Source organism: Pinus tabuliformis, chromosome X (assembly GCF_031772625.1).
Source record: "Pinus tabuliformis cultivar Carrire ecotype Pingquan chromosome X, CPIR1, whole genome shotgun sequence".
Lineage (NCBI taxonomy): Eukaryota > Viridiplantae > Streptophyta > Pinopsida > Pinales > Pinaceae > Pinus > Pinus tabuliformis.
The window spans coordinates 1,511,878,985-1,511,904,647 of NC_142308.1; the positions used below are offsets into that span (position 1 = coordinate 1,511,878,985).

General features: G+C 36.9%; 2 protein-coding genes across 5 annotated transcripts; one reads left to right on the forward strand and one right to left on the reverse strand.

Annotated features, from left to right (window-relative positions):
- Positions 1-791: 791 nt before the first annotated feature.
- Positions 792-2,299, reverse strand: LOC149145793 (putative histone H2A.1). 4 transcript variants are annotated; one of them, XR_016264375.1, is made up of 4 exons: positions 2,088-2,299; positions 1,792-1,944; positions 1,241-1,431; positions 792-1,018 (listed from the first exon to the last, which is right to left on the reverse strand). XR_016264375.1 is itself a non-coding variant. In XM_089447962.1 (3 exons), the coding sequence occupies exons 1-3, from the start codon at positions 2,204-2,206 to the stop codon at positions 1,383-1,385; spliced, it is 321 nt and encodes a 106-aa protein (XP_089304088.1). In that variant the 5' UTR covers positions 2,207-2,299; the 3' UTR covers positions 792-1,382. The 4 variants fall into 4 exon arrangements, 3 of the variants coding, with proteins under 3 accessions (XP_089304088.1, XP_089304090.1, XP_089304091.1); XM_089447962.1 differs by having other exon boundaries at positions 792-1,431; XM_089447964.1 differs by having other exon boundaries at positions 792-1,431; positions 1,792-1,850; positions 2,000-2,299.
- Positions 2,300-3,553: 1,254 nt separating this feature from the next.
- Positions 3,554-4,686, forward strand: LOC149145794 (uncharacterized). The gene is made up of 3 exons (XM_089450370.1): positions 3,554-3,962; positions 4,063-4,151; positions 4,243-4,686. The coding sequence occupies exons 1-2, from the start codon at positions 3,661-3,663 to the stop codon at positions 4,118-4,120; spliced, it is 360 nt and encodes a 119-aa protein (XP_089306496.1). The 5' UTR covers positions 3,554-3,660; the 3' UTR covers positions 4,121-4,151; positions 4,243-4,686.
- Positions 4,687-25,663: the final 20,977 nt, after the last annotated feature.

Here is a 25,663-nt window from a genome sequence, read left to right on the forward strand (position 1 = left end):
TTGACAGCAATGTCCAAACACTCGAAAAGGCTGGAGTATCTGACTTCCACTCAGTGAAATCTAAACAACAGAAATCATTCAAAATAAGGGATTTTCCTTTTCTTTTTTGGCATTTTTATGACACCGACAACTTGTTCAATCTGCCCACAAGTTGGACTCCCAGGCAGCAAATAACCTGCACGTTACTCACAGGTTAATATCTGACTAGCAAGCGCATGCAGACCTCTTAGTCGTTGGAAGTTTGACTTACTACCAGAGTTGAGAAATATAAATAATCATAATACAAAACATGATATCTCAATGAATTATAATCTCCAGAAGCAATAGATAAAACATGATAACATGACAAGTCAATGAGAAGCTGTAAGGATTACTTCAATTCCCTTGTTAGCTGACCTAGATAATGTTCAATTAGACATTCTAAAGCATTGTTTGAGCACTCAATGAATGACAATCAACTGCACAAATTCACTTTATATTTTGAAAAATCCAATGATATTATAAATGGGAAATACAGATTACAAAATCTTTGGAGTCAAGAGAGCTAATCATCTTAAAAGATGCAAGAAACATCCATACTCAAATGACTGCTTCATCTAAGTTAACATAAAAAAAGGGCGCCAGACACATTTACAAAACTACACATTCAGGTTAACAATCAGGCATCTACTCAAATGACATCATCTTCAGCATAGTGAGGCATCAACCAAACATAAAGATTATTTATGATGCTTAATAGAAAAATCATAAAAAGATATCCCATAGCATTGTTCCAATTATAGCCTGCACAATAAAATCCAAATGCATCATGTTACATAAACTAAATAGACAGCAATGAGCCAGATACTTAAATATCTGCCACATTTTGCAACTGATAAAACACACATTCAGGCCTCCAAGCAGGCATCTATTTAAATACTATGCCTTGAACAAAAGGCAGTACTCACCAAATAAAAAGGATATTCATAATTCTTAAGAAAATCCTCTTATATATATATCCCGTGGCATGGTTCCAGATCTAAAATGTATAATAAACCCCAAAAGCCCGTGTTACATATATTGAATATATAGTGTAATGAACTAACATTTCGGCTCTGCTGCAGTTTTCAAGCAAAATACAATAGATTTTTACAACATGAAACCAACCCATTTCAGCTATTAATGATGTTAATGTCAAACGGCCTACTACTAATGCAAAATGGAAAATACTACTTCAACATGTGTCTGTCCACATTAATACCTTCTCGCTCTTAATGCTGTTTGGTAGAGTCGAGAAACAGAACAACGGGGAAAAGCTTCAAACTGGATGGCCCAGATATTACTCTCGCAAATCATTGCATGTGTTCAAATCAATCGATGCCCTCATATCCATTTATACCATATCACGGGCAGCACTCCTCAAGCAAACAACAGCAACAAAGAGCTGCCAGGCTATACGCATCACCAACAACATCAACAAATTATCAATGGCAATAATATGAATAAAGTCAAAAATAATTTCCTGTAGAAAAGACTACTAAACCAATCCATGGAGATAAACCAAGATAAAAGGGAACCACAGCAAGCCAGGTTCCCTGCATGATTGAGATCCTAGTCAGCATATACTGTGGAAGGTACAACTAGCTTTAGGGATCCATAAAAAATGTTCAATAGTGTTGGCAAATGCCAATTAACACTTGACCTAACCCAATTCACATGCAATGAGAACAAATAATATACAACAATATGATCATCAAACCAAACCAAATAAATCATTAGATAAAGTCCAATAAGTCTTCAATGAATGCTTACCATCCTTCTAAAAAGCCGGTGTAACCGCGTTGAGGATCGGGTGAAGAAAATGTAGAGTACTGTTGAGATGGATATTTTCGGCAAAAACCTAAATTCTGAGACTTGAGGTAATTGACAAAAGCCACTGATACAATGGAACCACCAAACAAATCGCTACATCATAGAACCAAATCAATGTGTTAAAAACAGAATTCATATCAATATTTACCTCAGGTGCTAGGTATTCAAGCACAGCTGCAAGAAAAATGGGGGTTCCAATCCCAACCCTCTTGGCATATCTGCCATTCTTCAAATACCTGGCGAGCCTTCCAACAGGAAATTGAAGGCCGGCTTTCACTGATTTCGTGACGGGCTTTTTCTTGGATTCTCCCTTTCGGCCCCCTGCACCTTTCCCTGACTTAGTAGAGGTTTCCATAGGTAGCGCTCTGTCAGTTTACAACAATCCAGGAGTTACACAGTACACAATAATGCAGATGCCGAAGAGACACCGTCGATCTGCTGGTTCGCATCTCATTTTTTTTTATAATTTGTAGTTAAATAAATTGGATGGGTAGGATTATTTTAATCGTCTAACAATTAAATCAAAGGCTCAGAATTGTACACGTACTTTCAGAGGAAAGTTGATTTCAAATGGAAACGCCTTACGGCGTAAAAATTAAACATCGCACCCTTCCATGGATGGCTCGAGAGCTATTAAATGGCAGTAGCCATATGGTTTCTAAAAAGGTAAAATCACGAAATGATTTTATGACCAAATGACAATTTATGAGCTTTGACCAGAAATTATCTCGTGTTTTTTTTTTTCCCTTCGAGCTTGATGTTTTTTCATTTTGCAATGTAATATGGGAGCTTCTTACTAGAGAGGAGACTTATGCCAATATGCATTACTCGGATCATTGGTATGCCCTTATTCCTTGTAATGATGACCATCATCCTTGTAGTGCCATATCCACGTATTTGTGGTAGCTAAAGATAGGGTGAGATATATGTACTTAAAAAATATCTAGAAAATATTGTTGATGTCAATATCTATGGATAATTTTCAAGTGGTATAGTCAACAATACTTTGTGGCCACCTATCCCTAAGGGGTAGTGGTATAGTCAACAATACTTTGTGGCCACCTATCCCTAAGGGGTATGTCATTAATGGAGAGTTGTTGGTCCACAAACCCTTCTATGAGAACCAATTTCATAGAGCTTACTTTTGGATTGTGTGCAATGGTAGCAATGCTTTCACCTAAAAGACAAGCTCTTCAAGCTCGTGTTTGAATACCATTGAATTTGAATCAAGTGTGTTTTTGTTTGGCCAATTTACATCTTTTTCCATTTTGGAATATTTTCTTTCAAATTTTTATTGTATTTCATTGTCAATATATTCCATTTGTTTATTGCCTTCTACCCTATTTAGGTGTTACTTTGGACCTCTAATTGCAATTTCTAATTTACTTACCTATGAATCGAGTCCAAAATATCGTAAGACTTTACCACGAGTTGTTTATTTATTTAATGATCTAAGGTTCAGATCACTGTCCTTGGCATTCGATATGCATTATTGATACAAATATATTTAAATATTTTACATGGTACGGTGTACATTTTTTGTTATTAATCTCTGTGATATTTATATCTGATATGATATGGTTCACTTGGTCTGACGGTTCCTTAACCCTCTAATAGCGTTACCGTGTAGCCAACCTTCACATAACTTTCTCGAAATAAGGTTTCCACCGACTAGGTGCCGGTTGCATGTGTGTGGGTTCAACCTTATCGTTGGAGCACCAAATTTCATATCTCACGATCTCAGGTTGTCGAGAGTCCGTTTGGGTAACGAAACCTTGATCCTCCACCTCCTGGACATCTCATTTTCACATGGACTCCGCCGTGCCGAGCTGTGTACATTTCACCAACCCTTCGCTTGCTGGTGGCCTCCACCACAGCTATCTCCTTGCTACAAACACCCCCATGCCACTGGTACTGCTTGTTGCAACCATTCGCCCAAGGTTTTCGTCTTTACTTACATTGTTTATGTTTCCCTTCATGTTGGAGAACTCTCCTGCGAAGCTACTTAGTACCTTTCGCAGATGGTGTCTACGGCTTAGCTGGGCTTCAAATCCCTTCCTTCCGAACCGACAGGGTCAAGAGAAACCCCATTTCTTGCAACTGCCCAACTGGTATCGCCAAGTTTATGCCTGAGTCTTTTAGGTTATTTTCATTATTTATTTTAGCTCATTCTCTGATTTCCATTTGAAGTAAACGACTGTAATTGTGCAGGGTTCTTGCCATGTGGTCGCCCGCCATTTCAGTGTTGAATTTGAAGATCCTTCACTAAGGTTTTTCGACGATTGGAAACATAAACTGCGGTAAGTGATAGCCAAGGCTTTCAATTTGTTTTTCTTTCTTCCAGTGGTTTTTTTATACTTCTTTAAGTGTTGTTCTGGGTGGTTTGACAAGGTATTAAGGCCTTTATGGCAGGAACTACTTTTCACCCCAGAATCAGGTTGCCCGAGGTCTTCTTTATCCTACACCAATTCAGGTGTTGGCCATATTTTTGTTCCTTATTTTATATAGTGAGTTACTCTGAGGTTTTAGCATGATACTGGTTGGGCTCTGAACCAAGTCATAACGATGTGTTACCAGTATGGGTTGTGTCCGCTTTAAATTACTTCTTCACCAAGTTATCCGGTGGAACAGAAAACGTATGACTTCTACGCTTCAGGTTTATTTATACTGGATTTATGTATATATGGTAGTCTTCATGTTACAGGGCTTTCGATCATTATTTAATTTCCCCTCACAGAACAATATATGGTGGGTAATGTTGCTGTTCAACTGAAATGAAATTTCTCACAGGGATTTCTGAATTGTGTTGTAACACGTATTTATTAAAATATAATTATAGGAACTTCAAACTATACTGTAGCATTCACTCTTTCGAAATTTATTCATAGAACTTATGTATGATTTACTAAATTACTATCTGAATGGCCTCCACTAAACAGTCTTTTACAGTAGTCATGATCTCTTAATTTAACTTATAGTTCTATAATAGTTTACCCGATTGACTGGTTAATTTATCTCTGGTTCATTATGTTAACAATATTTATCTACATTAATATGTATTTTGTTGGGAATACGGAGGCCGAGCTAGTTCTTGGTAACGGGTGACCTGGATTAAACTCCACTAAAATTTCTTCTTTAAATCATTGAATAAAAGAGGTTACCATGTAGATAACTTGTGAGGTCAGCTGTCCATATTCAACATTCATTTTCACATAGGGTTGCTGAGCACATTGTCTGTGTTTATGAAAGTTGAGATGGCATCTTTCTTCCCCGTTAACTCATTAACGTTGTTCTAACCTAACAGTATCCTTTCCCTTTCATGGGAGAGATCCTTTATTTTTTTCTCTAGGTCTCCGAGGAAACCCTCCTTCTTACCCAGAAGAGGCCACCTCTCCACACTTTGGTTTCATAACTATTATCAGGATATTATACTGCCCATTGAAGTAGTACCTTTTGTTCCTTACAGTGTTAAATAGTCATTTTGTTTATTTCCTTACACTTTAAGTTCTTTTAAGACTGTTATCATACAAAGTAAAACCTTATACTTCATCCAACCCGAAACTTTAGCACAACATACAATTCAACTGTTCATACACATAGAATATAGCATGACCTAGTTTAACAAATCTAAATATTCACCTACTGCATCACTGGTTTTACTATTCACATTATCTAATCAACAGTACTTATCTGTTGCCCAAAAATCCACAAATTCCACAGGACTCTCTCCATTCCTCCCAACCTTGATGTAGGAAATGGCATCCTTTCCTCCCCCAAGCTTCCACGCTGGAACAGTTAATAATAGTTAAGAAGTTAGTCAGTCACTAAACGTCAAGACTTTCGTCCAGTCTAATGCTATTCTGTATGGTAGCTATACACTAGTTCTATTCCAGCTCTGGGTCTACTTCGTGGCAACGTCTTGCTAAGATACAATATATTTTCTCTTTTCCTTTGGGAACTTTTCCAGACAATGGAAAATTGAACCCCTCCCTTCTCACTGAGATTTCCTTTTATCTCTAGATAATAACAGTATTTGTTGTAACTGTCTCGGTGGTTAAGCTCGTTTCAGACTAGTCCATTGGAATTTTCAAGATTTCATAAACAACTTTAATAAAACAAAATCAAAGTTTCATTGGCTTCCACGAATTGAGTTACCATAATATTAAATAAAATTGTAAATGTAATTTGTCAATAATTTAGTGCCTTTCATCGTGTTACAGAAGATGTTTTCTATTTTAAGCTGCTAGAAAGAGTTGAAATAAAGATTTCACTATTGACTTCAAATGACATAGATGTGGAAAAACCACTTAAGAACAAGAGTTTTCTTTAGTTTCCTAACAAATGTTAAGAAGTGAAATTGCATGTACATTGAACCTTTTGAAATGAAGTTTTGATTGTGTAATTTCATTTTCTCTCTCACCTTTATTTCTCCAACTTTGAAATGCTTATCATGTGACAAGCTTTACAGTCAAGCTCCAAATCACTAAAATACACATTATCTTGTACTTTGGGATGTTGGGATTATTTGCTAGATCTGCATTTTTGCCACATTATCCCTTTTTATAGTGAGTTTCATCTAACTTAGAAAGTTTAAAGTTGAGCTAAAGTAAAATTAGCCTCATCCAGCGATTGGAAGATGCAACTAAAGTCATTATAAAATATGCTAAAGGAGTTGTGGAGCGAGTTTATGAAGATGTGATTTTATTTTCACTTACATTTATTCAGTTTACCCTTTCCTGTGATCAAAATAGTAAAATTTTCTGACCTAGAAGAAAATGTAAAGAATGTTAATTTAACATTCTCTAAATTTAGAGGTTAATAATGAGTTTGTAACTTAGCATCTAGGAGTTCCTTAATAAATCCCCCAATCATAGTCTATCCAAGGTTTTATAGACTAATTAGGTATCTAAAGACTAGTATTTCTCCTCATTACTCTGCATTTTATAGCTTCGATATAATATGTATATAAGATTTTGACATAGTGATATGATTAAAAAAAATGATTTAGCCAAGAACAATGGTTTGAGCAACATCTGTCAGACATGTATCCACACAACTGTGAGATTGTTGCCTGGACACATTTCCTCCCCTCCATCCTCCACTCTTTAGGTTGTTTTGTTTCCTTTGTTGCAACATTTTTGCAATAACATCGTAGCAATGTTCTATTCCTTAGGTGTATCTTTGCACCTTTAGGGGAAATTACTAGTACATTTTGCCAAAATTTATCAATAGTTTGATGAAATGATTCAGTTTTCTAAAATTCATGATAGTTATTTGAAATGGAACTTTGCTGAAATTTAGGACAACGTGCTGAAATTTTAGAACACTAAAATTGAAGATAGTTCGCTGAAATTTTAATAGAAAAGACCTCTTTAGTTAAGTGATTGGGGATTATGAAATAAATTAAGGCAATGATTTGCGGGCCATTAGTGATCAATCCAAATCAGTCCCCTAATTACATAGGTAATATGTTCTTGATTCTTAATTAGTAAGTCAATGATTTGTTAAGAACTCGCTTCATTAGTCAAGTAAGGACACCCTTATTTGTCCATTGTATATTAGTGTTTCCCAAAGGCATGCAAAAAAATATGATTTTAAATTTCATGTATCGCAAGAAGGTTTAGTGCAAAAGTTAAGATAGAATTGGGCTCAATTTCTTAGGGACAGGATTACATCTATTTAGTTGTATGTATGTCCTATTGTCAAAGGTGCATGTATTGGATGTATGCAAGGTTCTGCCTCTGAGTGGTCTAGACTCACATTTTGAGTTCACATTTTAAAAATCTTGGTTGATGGTGTACTTGAGGGGCAACATTTTCTAGTAAGGATAGTAAGGATGGAAGATTTGAAACAAAGATTTAAAAAGAAAACCAAGAAACCTGGGTGAGAAAAACTAACTTGGAGTATAGAAAAAAAAAAGATATCCTCTCTAGCATGTATGGTTTCAGAAATAATAAGGGTTTTGAATCTCTCAAGTTTTGGTAGAACACCCTTTTCCAAGTCTTTCCTGTCGGTGGGTTGAAACTTTGCACATTTCAACCTTAATAGTTGTCAAGAGTAGCACAGTGAAGACATGAAATGACAAGCCAACACAAGAGAAAGCTCAAGAAAAATTCCACACTAGCTTCACATTAATATTCAATATTAAATAGATACAATTTGTTAGGGACAAAAAATCATATTCCAGAAGAATAGGAACTAAATAAGTATAGAAAGGAAAATCACAAGTAGGTAACTATAACAGCCTATTCTCCATTAATTCTAAAACTCCCTCTTAATGGAGAAAGATTTATTAAAAACACCTAATGTGTCCCTAAAAAACTCAAACTTCAGTTTTCCGAGAGGCTTAGTAAATATACTAGCCATATTATCACACAAATTACAATATTCAACTCAAATCTCTTTAGACTGCACCATTTACCTAACAAAATGAAATTGAGTGTCTATGTGCTTAGTGTTTTTATGAAACACACGATTGTAAGCGAGTTTGATGGAACTTTGATTATCACAATTGATAGTTGTAGCTTCTGTCTGTTCTTCTCCTACATCTTCGAGAAGCTTGTGCAACCAAACTACCTCATATGTTGTTGCACACACAGCTTAGTATTTTGATTTTTCTTAGGATAAGGCTATAGTATGTTGCTTCTTGCTACGCCAAGGGATGGCCCCGGATCCAATGCTAAAGGCATAACCTGTAATTGATCTTCTATCATATAAATTTCCCATCCAATCAAAGTCTATATAACCTGTCAAGTTAACATCAAATGAATCAGAATACAAAATACCAAAGTCTAAATTTCCCTCGAGATACCTCAATACTCCTTTCACTACAAGCCAATGGTTTTCATGAGGCTTAGTCATGAAGTCACTCAAAACACTCACTACATAAGCTAGATATGGTCTCGTTGTAGTCAAATAGATAAGACCACCAACCAACAGTCTATACAATGTTGCATCTGGATATTTCAAACCATCATTAACCTGAAGCTTGTTGTTCTCTTGTAAAGGCACAAATGCAGCCTTTCAATCATCCATTTTAAATTTAGTCAACAAACTCTTAGCATAGCTACCCTAAGACAAGAAAGTTTGGCTTGAATCTCTCTAAACTTCTTGACCCAAACAGTAATGCATTTCTCTAAGGTCCTTCATCTCAAATTTCTGTGATAACTGCTACTTGATTTCTTCTATGAGGTTGACTGCACTCCTTGTCATGATCAGATCATCTACATATAAAGAAATCAACACTCTTTTCCCCTCATCATTAAACACAGTATACAGATTAGGATCATTTTTGCTCCGTTTATAACCATGCATGAGGAAAAATGAATCAATTTTGACGTACCAAGATCTAGGACCTTGTTTTAAACCATATAAAGCTTTGTTTAGTCTACAGACTAAAAGATCTTCTCCCTTCTTAACAAACCCCTCACGTTGCATTAAGTATACTTCTTCTTTTAAATCACCATTTAAGAAAGAAGATTTAACATCTAATTGATGTATTTTCCAATGATTTTTAGTGGCTAAAGAAATAATCATTCTAATAGTATTTAATTTTACAAGAGGGAAAAATGTTTCCTCAAATTGAATACCTTCTTTTTGGGATACCCTTTTGCAACCAACCTTGCTTTATATTTATCAATAGACCCATTTGCTTTAAATTTCAACTTAAATAACCATTTGCAACCTATGGGTTGTTTACCATGAGGAAGCTTTACTAGATCACAAGTATTATTCTAAATAATAGATTCATATTCCTCCTTCATTGCTTCCTTCCATTCACAACTCTTACTAACTTCATGAAAATTAAAAGGTTCTACAATTTTTAACATACCAATCATGAGCGCACAATCCCTATACTGAGCTGGAAACTACCTCGGACCACTATATCTCCTAAGTGGTGAGGTATCAACTATTCTACTCTATTCTTCTCTTTGTGAATTCAACTCAACTTCCTCCTATTTATCTTGCTACTGCTGTTGTTGTTGCTATTGATTGATCCCTGTTTCAACATCCTCATCTAAAAATAAGGGTACATGCCATTCTTCATTATCTTGAAAATGATTTCCATCATCAAGCCGTTCATGGAATACTATGTCTCTACTAAAAAACACCTTGTGAGTAGAAGGATCAAACAATTTGTAAGCCTTATACTCACTGTAGTATCCAATGAAGGTACATTTAATGGCCTTTGAATCTAACTTCTTCATGTTTTCTTTGGGAACATACACAAAAGCTTTACAACCAAATACTCTAAGATGACTTACTACAAGCTTGAAGAAAAACAATGCTTCAAAGGGAGTTTTATAATCAATACTTTTAGTGGGACTTCTATTCTTCAAATACACTGCAGTATTGACACTTTCTACGCAAAATCCATTAGTTAAATTCTTACCTTTCAACATACTATGAGCACACTCCACCAGTGTTATATTTTTCCTCTCAGCTACTCCATTCTGTTGAGGAGTGTATGGTGTTGTAAACTGCCATTGTATCCCATGCTCTTTGCAGTATTTCATGAAATCCCCTTTCTTGAATTCTCCGCCTCGATCTGATCGAAGAAACCTAATGAACTTTCCTATCTGCTTTTCGATCATGTTCATGAATTGCTTGAAATAATCAAAGGCATGACTCTTCATTCTATGAAAGTACATCCATGTGACTCTTGTACAATCATCAACAAAGATTAGAAAATAGTAGGCCCCACTTAACGATCTTGTCAACATAGGACCACATAAATCAGTGTAGAAGTTCAAGTGTATCCCTCCGTTTCCTATCTTTAACAATAGGAAATTCATCTCTATGTTGTTTACCGAATGCACATGCTTCACAATCAGTATGCAAATTTTTCAAAACAGGAAGACCATTCACCATACCTTTGTTTTGCAATAGTAGAAAATCACTGAAATTGATGTACCCAAGTCGTTGATGCCACAAGTTTTCAGCAGACTTATTCGATGAAATCAATGCTTGCGGTATTGTACTCTTTACATTCAGTTTGTAGAGTCCTCCCATATGAACACCTATAGCAATAGGCTTCATCTCGTCCAACAAGTCTTTAATAATATAATAAGATTTAAATAATTCTACCTTGGGATCTTGATGTGTAATCTTTGATACATAAACCAGGTTCTTCTTAATACAAGGTACATACCACACATCATATATATTCATGATGTTTCCATCAGGTAGAGTGACAAGGACATCTCCATGTCCCTTGATCTCATACCCTCTATCATCTCCAAGGTATAGTTTTACTGCAGTGTCGGATTCTCTAAAATTTATGAACCATTTCTTTTTACTTGTCATATGTGAGGAGGCTCCAGAATCTATGAACCAAATATCTAATTCATCCTCCTAAGTGGATAGTGCACCGTGAGCCATAAATAATCTGACATCTTGGTCCTGATCTGCATCAGCCAGATATCCTGCATGTCTTCTCCACTTGTACCTCTCCCCATCTACCTCTTTCTTATGGAAAAACTTAGCAATATGGTTGATCTTACCACAATAAAAACATTTAGGAGCAGATTCATGTTTATGTGACATCATACCTTGTGGTGTTATTTTTCATGATATGTTTTATTTCTTATGATCAGCCACTACTCTCCCCTTTGGCATGAAATTGGTCATTAATGCAAGATCTGGATTTTGAGGTTTGAGGGACAACCTCCTTTCTTCTTCTTGTAGCAAGATCTCGGTAAGCTCTTCAAAGCCTGAAGTCATTTCTCTTGCATTGAATCCCATTATAAACATCTCATAATCATTTGTCATGTCGTTCATGATAATCATCACCAGATCATCACTCACCACACTCTAACTGATATCAGTTATTTTATGTTTAACCTCCTTTATCCTGGATATCAATGAAGAAACAAACTCATTCTCCTCTGATCCAAAAGGATCTCCAGACACCAGTGGCATTGAAAAGGCTCAAAATTCAACGTGGCGAAAAGGTGATGAACTTTACATCAGATCAAAGTGCTTGTCGTCCTGATTCCAACGTTGCTAATGTCACTCCAATCTGAGTCCCGATGAAGGGGATAGACACACTCAAGTTTGGGTTGACTTTTTATGACTGGGAAGGATTAATGAAGGTACAATTTGGAATTTTTCTGACAGATGGAATGTGGCCAACTCCGGCCAGATTCTTGGCAAAATCGTGGCCTCGTTAAAAAGAATCCTTCGGTCAAAAATCGAATTCCCAAAAATGCACATTTTTGTTCTTATTAAAAAAAATATATAAAAAAAGGGGGTGGTTGGCCACCAACCCTACCACCCCAACTCACAACTGAATTAAGCATAAAAATGGTGGAGGGGCGATCCACGACCCCCGACCCCTCCCACAAAACCACAAACCACAACCCTCACAGAACAGGGCTCTTAAAAACACCCCACCAAACGAGTTGCACTATATACATAGTGGGTGGTGGGTCGATCCTTGGGGCACAGACCCAACCACACCCAAAGCAGAAAATGCAATGGCCATAGTGGAGATGGGTACGATGGGTGGGCCGCCCAAGGTGGGCCCAATCCAACCAAACTTTTTATAAAAGAGGATTTCAGGTATAAAAAAGGGAGGAGACAGGGTTTGACCACCCAACCTCCTCCCTATTAATCGAATTCCCTACCAACCTGCCACAACAGAAAATTGGGAAAATTCACTGGAGATTTTATAATAAAGCACAGTTTGTTAGTGTGCCAAGGCAGAAGAGGTAGTACATGCAGTTTGAGACAGAATTTTGCAGGAGGGCCGAATTTTCACTTTGTCAGAATTTGACAAATTTTATATGGTTTCAGCACTTCTTGATGCAACAAACACATTGGTGTTGTCCATTTCTCCATCAGATTTCTGCATTTTTAGCCATTTTTTAGTATGGAGGTATAAAACTCCTTTTCGTAACTGATTCTTGTACTCTTTTTTCTCATGCCACTTAATGAATGAAGGCCTCCCCATTGATTGAGCAAGGCTAGGAGACATAGTCCAGGTCGGATGAACTCTGTTATCATGTCTTGTTGTCTTTGTTCATGCTTTATGTTTTTCACCTCTTCTCTCATGTGCACATTAAGTTTTCTATTTTAAGCTACAATTTATGGATGTAATTTTTTAACACATCTATAAGCAAAAGATTTTGGATCAAGTGGTATGAGAGAGTCTTTTTTAGATGTGATTTGCATGTTTGTATGCTAACAAGAAACAGGATCCTAATAGGCTAATGGAAACTAAAGTCTTTCGATCTCGAAGCCGGGCATGCACTTGCAAGGAGAAACATGGCAGATGAAGAGGCTTATCATGAAGAGGAGTGAAATTTCCGCAAAACCTTCTATAAAATGGTAGAGAATGTCGGTCTATTTCTTTCAAGGATGGAGAAAGCAGAAGAGAGAAATCTAGAAGAACAAGGTTCAGTGCATGGAAACGATAGAGAAGAACCCCCTCCTTCTCCTTCCATGAGTGAAGTTTCTTCTTCCTCTCATCACGATCATCATAGAAATTCAAGGAATGCATCTAAGAAACTTTTCTTTAAATTAGATGTCAAATTTGATCTTCCCATGTTTAACAGTTAAAGTAATGCAGAAAATCCTAATAATTGCATTAGGCATATTGAATCTACTGCAAGATTCAGCAGATCGAAGAGGATAAGGCAAAGATTTAGTTGGCCTCTCTTCAATTGAGTAACGCTGCTCTCTTTTGGTGGGAGAGAAATTGTGAGACATTACGAGTGTGGGTAATCTTCCTCATGGCCTACTTTCATTTCTGCATTAAAGGAAAAATTTTATCCTTGGGTTACAAATTAAAAGCCTTAATGGATTGGCAATACTTAAGGAGAGTCAAAGGTTAGGATGTTCAAATCTTTACAGAGGAATTTAGAAAACGGGGACTTAATTTGGACATTGCACTTGACTCACCTGAAGTAGTAACTAAGTATCTTGGATCATTACATAGTTACCTTAGACATTCATTGTTATTGTTTGAACAACCTACTGTTGACTTGGCCAGTGCAAAGGTATTCCATCTTTAGAACAGGGGCAAAAATGAAAGAGATGATCATTTCAAGAAACCACCTTTCAAACCTCCAAATGGAAAGTCCAAAGTGAAAGGAAAAGGAAAGGAGAAGAGGACGACGTCAACCAATAAAGACGAAGGAGAAAGACATTATTTCAATCACTGAAAAAAGGAAGGTCATGATGACGATCATTGTTGGAAACAATACCCAGAAAAGAGACCAAAGAAGTATGGAGGAAAAGGCAAGCAAAATACAGTGGCAACTCTGCGTCAAGACCTTCGATCTAATTCCGAAGATGAAGCATTGGTCACAACAGCAAGAAAAAAAATTTACTCTTACACCTCATGTTAATTCTGAATCACATGAAGGCACTAGTTCAATAGATGAGTCTCTTCCTAATGAACGAAAGAGAATTGAGCTATTTCATATTAGAGTTATAATAAATCAGTAGAAACTCTATTTTATACTAGATCCCAAGCAAACTTAGTTTCTGAGTCCTTGGTAAAGGAGCTAGGCTTGGAAACCAAACCACATCCAAAACCTTACCTGCTCGGATGGATACATGACAAAGCAAAATTGAATCTAACTAAGTAGTGTAAGGTTAAATTTGTGATCACTTCTAAGTTAGTGGATGAGGTAAAACTTGATGTGATACCATTGGATATCTATGGCATGGTGTTAGGGAGTCCATATCTATATGATAGAAAGGAAATCTTCTTCTGTCATGAAATAAAATACCAAATCACAAAAGGTGGGGTAGAATATGTTGTAAGGGCTCATCAAACTAAAATCAATGCCAACCTTGGAACTACAAGACAACTGAAGAGGTTGGTGAATTCCAGTAAGGGATGCATGCTTATGGTTGTAAGGGGAAAAGATGAAGAATTATCCGATGCTTTCGAGGGTGGTGATGATGTGCATTAAAAAGAATTTTGTGAATTAATTTCTAACTATGATGAGATGTTTCAGGAACCAAGGGGATTACCTCCGAAGAGGGAAATCCAACATGAGATGCATTTGCAGCATGGCACTCCTTCACCAAATATTTGCATGTGCACGATGTCAACCATTGCAATGGAGGAGATCAAAAAGTAGATAAAGGAACTATTGAACAAAGGGGTCGTGAGATTGAGAAATTCTCCATGCAGCTCGCCCATTCTCTTAGTGCCAAAGAAATATGGCACATGGAGGATGTGCATGGATTATCGAGCACTAAACAAAATCATGGTGAAAAATCACTACCCTCTTCCCCGCATTGATGACTTACTAGATGAGTTAAAGAATTCTATCTATTTCACCAAATTGGATTTGCGTACTGGTTATCACAAGGTTTGAATTGTAGAGCAGGATGTGTGGAAAACTGCCTTCAAGACCAAACAGGGGTTGTTTGAATGAAGGGTGATGCCATTCGGACTTTGCAATGCTCCAGCTACTTTCATGAGGGTCATGAATGATCTCTTTAGGCCTTCCATTGATGAATTTGTTCTTGTATATCTAGATGATATTCTTTTATTTAGTAAAAGTTGGAATGAACATGTATGTCAAGTGAAGAAAAAGCTTGATGTATTGAAAAATGAAAAACTCTATGTAAAATTGTCAAAGTGTGAGTTTGGGAAAACCTCTTTGTTTTCCCTAGGTCATATTGTTGGTCATGGTCAACTAAAAATTGATCCTTCTAAAGTTGAAGCAATTTTAGATTAGCGTAAACCTACTAGTGTAACCAAGGTTCATAGCTTTTTGAGTACAGTACAGTATTGGCGGAGATTTATTACCAATTTTTCTATTATTGCAACACCTTTACACGCATTGACAAGTGTAAAGAAAGTCTTTAAATGGAGAGGAAAGAAGTAGAAGTCCTTCGAAACATTGAAAGAGAAGATGAGCACCGCACCGATCTTGGCCTTACAAGATCTCCAATAGCCATTTGAGATCGAAAGAGATGCCAGTGGATATACTGTGGGAGCTGTACTGATGCAACAAAAGAAGTCGATATGTTACCACTCAGAGAAGTTCTCTCAGGCTGTAATAAACTATCCCAATTATGACAAGAAATTATTTGCCTTAGTCCAGAGTGTGAAAAAGTGGAAACACTACCTGGTCAGCAAGGAGACCATCATCCATACAGATCACCAGCCCTTGCAGTATCTTCAGTCACAAACCAAGTTGTATCAATCTTGTCATTTCAGGTGGATGGATTTTATGCAGCAGTTTCATCTGGTAATAAAGTATAAGAAGGGCACTAGCAACAAAGTGGTCGATATGCTATCTCACCCTCCTATTTCTGCTCTATTATTTTGCATAATGCTTCATTATCTTTTGAAAGTTATGCTGAACAATATGCTAACGATGATGACTTTAAGGAGATTTATACAAAAATAATACATCGTTCACAGGTGGACAACTATCACTTGCAGGGAAAATTGTTGTATCACCTTGGAAAATTATGCATACCCACTCGAGAAAGGGTACATGTAATCTGGGAGGATGATACCTCCCTTATGTCTGGTCGTTTTGGTATTCAAAAGCATTTGTGTCATGTACAAAGATTTTGTTTTTGGCCTCATATGAAGAACATTGTGACTCGCTATGTAAAGGGTTGCGTGATGTGTTCTATTTCAAAGCCCTCTAATAGAAAGCTCGAGCTCTACACACCACTCCCTATTCCAAGTCATCCATGGGAAACTATGTCGATGGATTTTGTAGGAGGTTTGCCTTTGTCTAGAAAAGGCCACGACTATTTGTATGTTGTCATTGTCCATTTTAGTAAGATGTGTATTTTAATGCCTTGTAAAAAGCACATCACTACAGAGCATAATGCTTATCTTTTCTTTCAGCATATTTGGGTCCATTTTGGGTTGCCCAAATCGATTATGTCAGATCGGGACTCTCGCTTTCTCGGAGAGTTTTGGACTAGCTTGTGGAAGATGATGGACACCAAGTTAAAAAGAAGCAGGACATTTCATCCATAGACTAATGTACAAATAGAGGTTGTCAACCGCACCATGGTACACCTGTTGTGAGGCTATTGTGGGAAACATCCTAAGTTATGGGATGAGCATCTTCCATATGTACAACATCCCTACAATCAATAAGTCCACTCATCTATGCATCGTTAACCATTTGAGATATGTTTTGGCTACCTACCAAAAGATTGTTTTGATATGGTCTCTCGAAGAGAAGATGACTCTAGTGGACGTGATGACATGGAAAAAGTGCAACAGTTCATTCAACGGATCTGGTTGATTCACCAAAAAATACAGGAGCAGTTGGAGAAAAGTCAAGCCCAGTACAAGGCTCAACATTACAAACACCTAGTCGACCATCAATTTCAAGTGGGTGACAAAGTGTGGTTCCATATCAGCAAGGACAGGATGAAGGGAGAAGGGAAGAAGTTGCGACCAGTTTGGTATGATCCATTCTATTTTGGAGAAGATTGGAAACAATGCCTTTCATCTCTATTTGTCGATATACATGCAGATGCACTCCGTAGTGAATGTGGAGAACTTAAATCTATATGAGCCACCATTGATTATGGACACTCAAGAGGTGGGAACATTCCCTATAGTTGATGACTTTGCACCATAGTATCTCAATGAGTTACCTGAAGACATCATCCTTGACAAAAGAACCAGGACTTCACAATGAGGAGATGTGAAATACCTTTGAGTTGGTTTCAAGGGGATGCACCATAACAAGGCAAAATGGCTGGAAAAAGGAAGGGTGAGGGAATAATTCCCTCACTTTCCAATTGACTCATAAAGCTTTTGGTGGTCCAAAATATCATCAATGGGGAGGATTGATCTAGGAGGATATCCAGACACCAGTGGCATGGAAAAGGCTCAAACTTCAAAGTCGAGGAAAGCAATGAACTTGACATCAGATCGAAGTTTTTTTTGCCCTGATTCCAACAGTGCAAACGACACTCCAATCTGAATCTGGAGGAAGGAGATAGAGGCATCCAAAGTTGGGTTGAATTTTTTATGACTGGGCTAGATTCCATCGGATGGAATCTAGCCAACTCTAGCCAGATTCTGAGAAAAATCGTGGCCTCATTAAAAGGACTCCTTCGGTCAAAAACTGAATTCCCAAAAATGCACCTTTTTGTTGTTATTAACAAAAAAAATATAAAAAAAGGGGGTGGTGGGCCACCAACCCCACCACACCAACTCACAACTAAATTAATATAAAAATGGTCGAGGGGCGGACCATGACCCTGGGACCCTCCCACAGAACCATAACCCACAACCCTCATGGAACAGGGATGTTAAAAACACCCCACCAAACGAGTTGCACTATATACATAGTGGGTGGTGGGCTGGCCCTTGGGGAAAAGACCTAACCACGCCCAAAGGGAAAAAAGCAATAGCGATGGTGAAAATGGGTACAATGTGCAGGCTGCCGAAGGCAGGCCCAACCCAACCAAACCTTTTATAAAAAAGGATTTTAGGTATAAAAAAAGGAGGAGGCGTTGTTTGACTCCCCGACCTCCTCCCTATTAATTGGATCCCCATCCAACACACCACAACAGAAACGTGGGAAAATCTATCAGCGATTTTATACTTAAATGCAATTTGTCAGTGCGCCAAGGCAGAGGAGGTAGTGCACATAGTTCGAGGCAGGATTTTACAAGAGGGATGAATTTTCACTTTGTGGGAATTTCACAAATTTTATATGGTTTCAGCACTTCTCGACGCCATCAACACAATGGCACTGTCTGTTTCTCCATGAGAGTTCTAAATTTTCTGGGAATTTTTCAGTATGGAGGTATAACACTCCTTTTTGTAACTGACGCTTGTACTCTTCTTTCTCATGCCACTTAATGAATGAAGGCCTCCACATTGATCGAGGAGGGCCCGGAGACATAGTTGAAGTGGGACGAACTTCATTATCAAGTCTTGTTGTCTTCATTCATGCTTTATGTGTTTCACCTCTTCTCTCATGTGCACATTAAGTTTTTCATGTTAAGCTACAATCTATGCATGTAATTCTTGAACACATCTATAAGAAAAATATTTTGGATCGTCCTTCATCTTGATGGAGAGAATCTTCTTCATGAGTTACAAAGTTTGACTCGTGTTGTTGATCTCATACATTTCTTTGAGAATAGTCCATATATCATTCACCATCTTGCACTCCCGAATATGAGGGATGATGCAATCTTTGATTGATAACTTTAGGAGAACCTTTGACTTCATCTCCCTTTTCTCCGATCCTTGAAATTTTGTACTCAAGACCCTAACTCGTTGGTCACGATGTGTGCTCATTTCAGTGTGATTTGCTTGTAGCCATTTTTTGTGAGTTTTCTTGTACCCATTTTTCGTGACTTTTCTTTTAGCCATTTTTCACTCATTTGCTTGTGGCCATTTTTTTCTCATTTGCTTGGGGCCATTTTTCGCTCTTTTGTATCCTTAACTATTTGGGCCCCTTCTTGTTGAAGTTTCATCTAAGTGCTTTCATGCAAGTCACTATCATCAAAGAACTCCATGTGGCAATAATACATCCTGCTCTCATTCATTCCCTTCTAATTGATAGCTCAATGATAAGCCCTATCTCAAATAGAGATAGGAACAGACATGTTCCTTGGTGATGCACCTTTTCGATTTTGCACCTTTTGAATTTCTTTATGTTGCAATTGAGACCCCATCAAGGTTCAAGGCTCAAGGCTCAAGGAGGGGCCCCATCAAGGCTTCAACCCGTCGAGCAAGTTCCTTATTCATTGTTAGTTCTTTATTCTGATCCACCAGTTGCAATAGTTGGCTTGACCTCATAACTAGTGGAAATTCCATAGGCATACCATCCCTCAAGTGGAGTCTCGAGCTTAAACTTCCAATTGGTGTAATTGGAACAATCAATCTTATTACTCTAATTGAGATAAGTTTCAACAATTTGATTATTCATCTTGAATGAATAAAAAACTTCACTAATTTATAAACAACTCCGATCTTAAAAAAATAAACTGCCAAATGAGAGATCCACAACAAAAAAAAAATAGCCAAGATCTCCCTTTTTTTTTTCAATTTCCTTACCTTTGTAGAATGAATAACTCCTCCTATTCTCTAAATAAAGAATTAAAAGAAGTGGGATTCTTTAATAAATAATTTAAATAAAAAATCTTTTAAGAAAAAAAAACCATATTCCTTCCTTAAAACAAATCGCCCGAGTTAATAATGAGCCCCTCGATATTTTTTTAATTAAAGAGTAGAGTGTTGGATATTTTTTTAAATGGGAAAAAAAAAATACCAAAAACCAAATAAGCAAACACACAGAGGCAATGCTCTGTTTTACCTCCACAGGATCTTTTTGTGCACAGACAACTTAAAAAAAATTCACAGAGAGACAGAGTATTTCACCACCATAAAAACATTCTATTCATTAAAACCTGATGCAAAGATTTACCACTGTAAAATCCTTTTTATATTCACTGGTGTGAAAAACAACTTACTGTTGTAATAAAAAGATTTACATAAGTTTACTGGTGTGAAAAGCAAAATTACACAGGCTTACAAAAATTCACGCTCCACCATTTCCTTTATCCACTACTTGTACATGGTTTTTCGGTTTTTACTGCATCTTCGTTTTACAATGCTCCACACAAAAACATTACAACATATTTGTGCACTGCTGTGCATACACCCTCTGGTTCTTCACATTTTACACACTGCTGTGTGTTTTTCTTTTTACTGCACCCTCGTATTTTTAGGCTACTGTGAACACACCACAAAAAAAACTTCCCGTGTGCCATACATTATATTTTAAAAAGTCAACACACAAAACATGAAACTTATTACATAAGATTTCCTATTTAATACATGTCGTATATAAATATATATAAAAACATATATTATAACATGCCCATGCTCATATTAAAAGAGCCTCACCAAAATCTTCGTACCACTATTAAATTCTTTTACCTACGGCGGTCAACCATAAACCTTTTACTCCACGCAATAGCTTTAATTTGATGTTGGTCGTATGCAGGTGTGCAGCTTTAATCAATCAACGGCGGAAAAAGGTGGAGCAGATCCGACGGTGGATAACCATATCGGAAGACCAACAAGTGCTGAACGTTATCACCCGAGAAAATGACGTTGGAGTACGTCAGGGGTGAACCACGTGTCAGCCCCAAATTTTCTCGGGTTCGATCATCGGAAAATCCCTTTCGCCTGAAGTCAACCCGAGAGCTTTCCGGCGAGGTTTGCTTAACGTTTTCTGGCAGCTGCGTTGAAAGCGTACGGCAGCGTTGAAATTAGATTTCAACACTCCCCTTTAATTTCAACAGTTGGGCATTCGGTCATACCCAGACATTTTCTCAAAAATTCAAAGCTTTTCTGATCTAGTGGCTTTGTCAAGATGTCTGTGACCTATTCCTGAGTCCTGCAATGTTCTAGGACAATTTCTCCATTGTTCACCAATTCTCTGATGTAGTGAAACCTTGTATCAATGTGTTTCGTTCTCTTATGAAACACTGAATTCTTTGACAATGCAATAGCTGAGCTATTGTCACAGAAAATCACTGTCGCTTTTGCCTGCTCTTGGCCTAAGCTTCTCAACATTCTTCTCATCCACACTGCTTGACATGCTGCTGCTGTAGCTGCCACATATTCAGCCTCTGCTGTAGACAATGCTACAATGGACTGCTTCTTAGAAGCCCATGAAATGGCTCCTGAACCCATATTTTTTTAATTAAAGAGTAGAGAAGCGTGCAAAAAACAAAAAATAGTGGATTATTTCACTCCATATCTCCTCAATGTGTGGTCAATGAGCCCACCACTGCTTTGCCTCAAGATAGTACGCGAGCACCGATCTCCTCACAATCCATAGGTTCTCGTGAAGCACAATAAAAGTGTGGCCTCCTCCACAACCTCTGATATCTACACGGCCTCAAGCAGTCACGCTGTCACCATCACCCAAGCATTCACCCAACAACATGATCCTCTATTGTTTCGGCCTCTTCGAGTCTCCTCGACACCCGCTTTCCACTCTTCGAGCTATGAATATCCTTGTAGCCTCGGGGTAAGTCTAGCCTCCTCACGACCTCCTCCTTGAGGCCTCCTCTCAAACAAAAAAAAATCCTTTTGGATAGAAGAGTGCCAAAGCTAAGCATGCAACCTTCACTTTAGCTTGCTTGATGAGCACAATAAAATCAGCCTAAACCACGGCCTCCTACATGCAATATCTCCTCCATGATGGAGATAGTCACCATCCGTAACAACTCTTGCAAAACATAGAGTTGTCGTGCTTATACACCATGGTCTCGCGAATATTTCACCGCTATCCAATATCGTCACCGCTATCCAGTACATAGTCGTGGAGATCTACCCACACTTGTGTTGAGGTTTTAAAATAAAACTTGAGTGAAGTGTTCCTCTCAGATCGTCGCGTTTATCCACCCAAAACTTGCAATGATTTTGCTTCAGTCACACCCTTCTCTTAGCATATAGGATTAACAACCCTACAGCTCTAATACCATGTCAAGAGTAGCACACAAAAGACATGAAATGACTCAAGAGTAGCACACAAAAGACATGAAATGACAAGATCTCACAGGTGTGGATCAGTAGGAGCTACTTCAAGCAAAACACCACACTAGATTCACATTAATCTTCAATATTGAATAGATACATTTTGTTAGGGACAGTAAATCATATCCCAAGAGAATAGGAACTAAATAACTATATAAAGGAAAATCACAACTACGTAACTATAATAGCCTATTCTTCATTAATTCTAACAATAGTGCTAATTCCAGAGCCTCACAAAGAGGCCAATATCTAGCATTTTTATCTAGGATTACCTGAAATGAGCCATCCTCAAAGGCTGCTTCAACTGCATATGTTACATCCATGATTGGTCTTCTTGTGAGGAATTGCAGAATTATTATTCCCATAGCATAGAAATCATACTTGGGGCTAAGGATACCAATCGTTTGGTACGGAGGATCAATAAAAAAAAATGTGTCTGCAGGGATTGTGCTATTATACTGGGTTAGCATGGTTGTGGTCATTGCAGTCACAAGCCTAGAAGGACCTGCATCACTAATTTTGCTAACGAAGTTGCGATCCAGTAAGATATTTAGAGACTTCAAGTCACGGAGAACAATTGTCTCTATCTTTGCACTGTTGAAGAAAAAGAAATGCATATGCCACTTCCTGAATGATTCTGATCACTATTGCCTTTGCATAGCAAATGGTCTTCTAGACTACCATTTTCCACATATTCATATACCACACAACCATGCTTAGGGAACGATCCAAGAAAAAGTACCATGTCAGGGTGATGAAATCAGCTAAAAATCTCAAGATGAATAATTTAGGGAAAGAAAAACACCCAACCAAAGATTTAAAAGAAAAATAAGGAATCCAAGCATTAAAAATCTTCTACAGATTCATTACTGAGTTTTAGCTTTTAAGGGCATTAACCATAGGTAGTTATTTAAATATTTAATAACTCTTTGAAATTATTGTATTCCTTGAGTTGCTCATTTTTAAGAATCTTGACTCCCACTGCAGTATGTTTCAAACTGCACATGTAGAGAGCACCATAACCTCCCTCTCCTATTGTGAGTGAATCAAAGAGGAAATTTGTGACATCTTGAATTTCTTCTATTGAGTATCCTTTTTATACTTAATGCGTAGATTCAAGCTTATTTCTCTCTTCTGCGTATCTAATATTCAATCTACATTCAAATCAGCTAGAAATTTTAATACAAGATAGACAAATAAAACTCATCGTGATTTTTGCTTTCATTGCTTCTTCCCTCTCTGTAGAAAACATGCCTGGAGTATGATTTAGCTTAGGCTTCAACCTTTATAGCTCTATCTTATGTCGTGCTGAACAAATAAAAAGAGAAATCATATTAACTCAGAACAAACTCATTACATGGCTAACCCTTCTAACCACATTACATTCAACGTATTGCTAGATTACATTATCATAAACAAGGTAGTAGAATTTGGACTTGAAATTCTTTGTTGATGGTGGTACTGATAAAGTAAGCAAAGGACATGTATCCATCCAAGGAGAGGAAACATTTTGTTTCATGGTCATTGTCAAAACTCATTTGAGACATGTAGCTTTGGATAGTTTTCTCTTTTACGTTACCTACTCACATTCTACAATTTTCTTGGTTTTAAAAGTTGTGGCCTTTTTCCAGCACTAACAACAGGTAGACATGAAGGTGATGAAGAAAAGTGTCTTTGGATATTCCACAAAATATTCTCTCGACCACAATTTGAGACTTTGTACTAAACACTACTCATTGGGAATGAGCATGGGTGAATTCATAGAATTTTTCTCGAGATCAAAACACATTGGACTTGTAACACAAGAAAAGAATTGGGATAAACATAAAAAATAGCAATCATTTTCTTCTATAAATTTTCTAAATGTTACTATTATGTTCTATTTTCTCCTAAGAAACGATTGCATCAAATAAGCCTCTTACATTGCCCCTCCTTTCAAGTATGGTAGGTGGATAAGAGCTAGATCTCACAATTAGCTTTTCACAATATTATATTTAATGTAATCAAATGAGGTGAATATTTAATAGGCCATGGTTCAAGGAAATAAAATCCACAATTTATTGATTTTGGTTATTCTTTGGGTTATACTGATATGTTAGTATTGTATAAACCTAATTATAATAGCATTTGACTTGGTTTTAGCTTCCATTCCAACAAAATGGGAAAAATCGATCTTACATTTAGTCATTTGAACAAGTCGTTCAGATGCCAGTTTCCGAGGTTACCCAGTTTCAAAACTAAATGTATATAAGATCAAAATTCATTCACGTCGATCTTACATTTAGTCATTTGAACAAGTCGTTCAGATGCCAGTTTCCGAGGTTACCCAGTTTCAAAACTAAATGTATATAAGATCAAAATTCATTCACGTAATATCAATTTTGAGAATGAAAAGAGACAATAAGCTCAAGATTTCCCATAGCTAGCCAATCTCACAGGAAAATCTAGACAAACAAGAAAATACAATGATATCTTACTATTGTGTAAACCTAATTATAATAGAATTTGACTTGGTTTTGAGTTCCAATTACAATATGGCCAAAAATGAACTTACACACGGACATTTCAACAAGCAGTTCACATGCCCATTTTCTAGATTAATCAATTTTAAAACTAAATATATACAATATCAAAATTCATTCAGTAAATAACAATTTTGACCATTGAAATAGACAATAAAAGAAAGAATTCTTATAGCTAATCAATATCATAACCAAATCCAGTGAAACTCGAGCAAATAGGAGCTCCTGTACACCAAGGAAGAAGTGGATCATTTGCTGGATCTATTTCTCACTTTACAAAATAGTAGCAAAGTTCTCTTCAAGTAACCTCACTAACTGTCACATACCTACATGAATATGAATAAATCACAACTACTTATATGTAGTTACTCAATTGGTCATCCAATAGAATATAAACATTGAAGAATCACATCTTTAACCACTCCATATAAAAAATTTAGATCTTACTTATTTACTTCATACAACAATTTCGACTCCAATAGTCCTCTTTTTTAGCTTCAATTGTTAGAGCATTGTATCAAATGCCCATAGGTATTAAAATTTGTTCAAACATATGTCAAACTTCACACTGTGTGAATATCAATGTAAATCATTTCATTTTTTATGTAAATAGAGATCTATGCCTTTTATCTTTTTCTTTCTTTCTTCTTTTTTCATATTAACATGCATTCCGCTATTAAAAGGGTAGATTAGCCAACTCTTTGGTTATCTTCTTAATATTCACATAAATACACAACTCATTGTTTATTTATCATATTTCCATGGT

Bases quoted from the DNA above. Each gene is read 5' to 3' on its own strand.
- LOC149145793 (XM_089447962.1), bottom strand. From the start codon at position 2,206: ATGGAAACCTCTACTAAGTCAGGGAAAGGTGCAGGGGGCCGAAAGGGA. The intron at 1,945-2,087 runs GTATTTGAAGAA...TCTATGATGTAG, and splicing joins CCTGTTGGAAGGCTCGCCAG to CGATTTGTTTGGTGGTTCCA. The intron at 1,432-1,791 runs GTAAGCATTCAT...TGATGCGTATAG, and splicing joins ACCGGCTTTTTAGAAGGATG to CCTGGCAGCTCTTTGTTGCT.
- LOC149145794 (XM_089450370.1), top strand. From the start codon at position 3,661: ATGGACTCCGCCGTGCCGAGCTGTGTACATTTCACCAACCCTTCGCTT. The intron at 3,963-4,062 runs GTATCGCCAAGT...GTAATTGTGCAG, and splicing joins TTCTTGCAACTGCCCAACTG to GGTTCTTGCCATGTGGTCGC.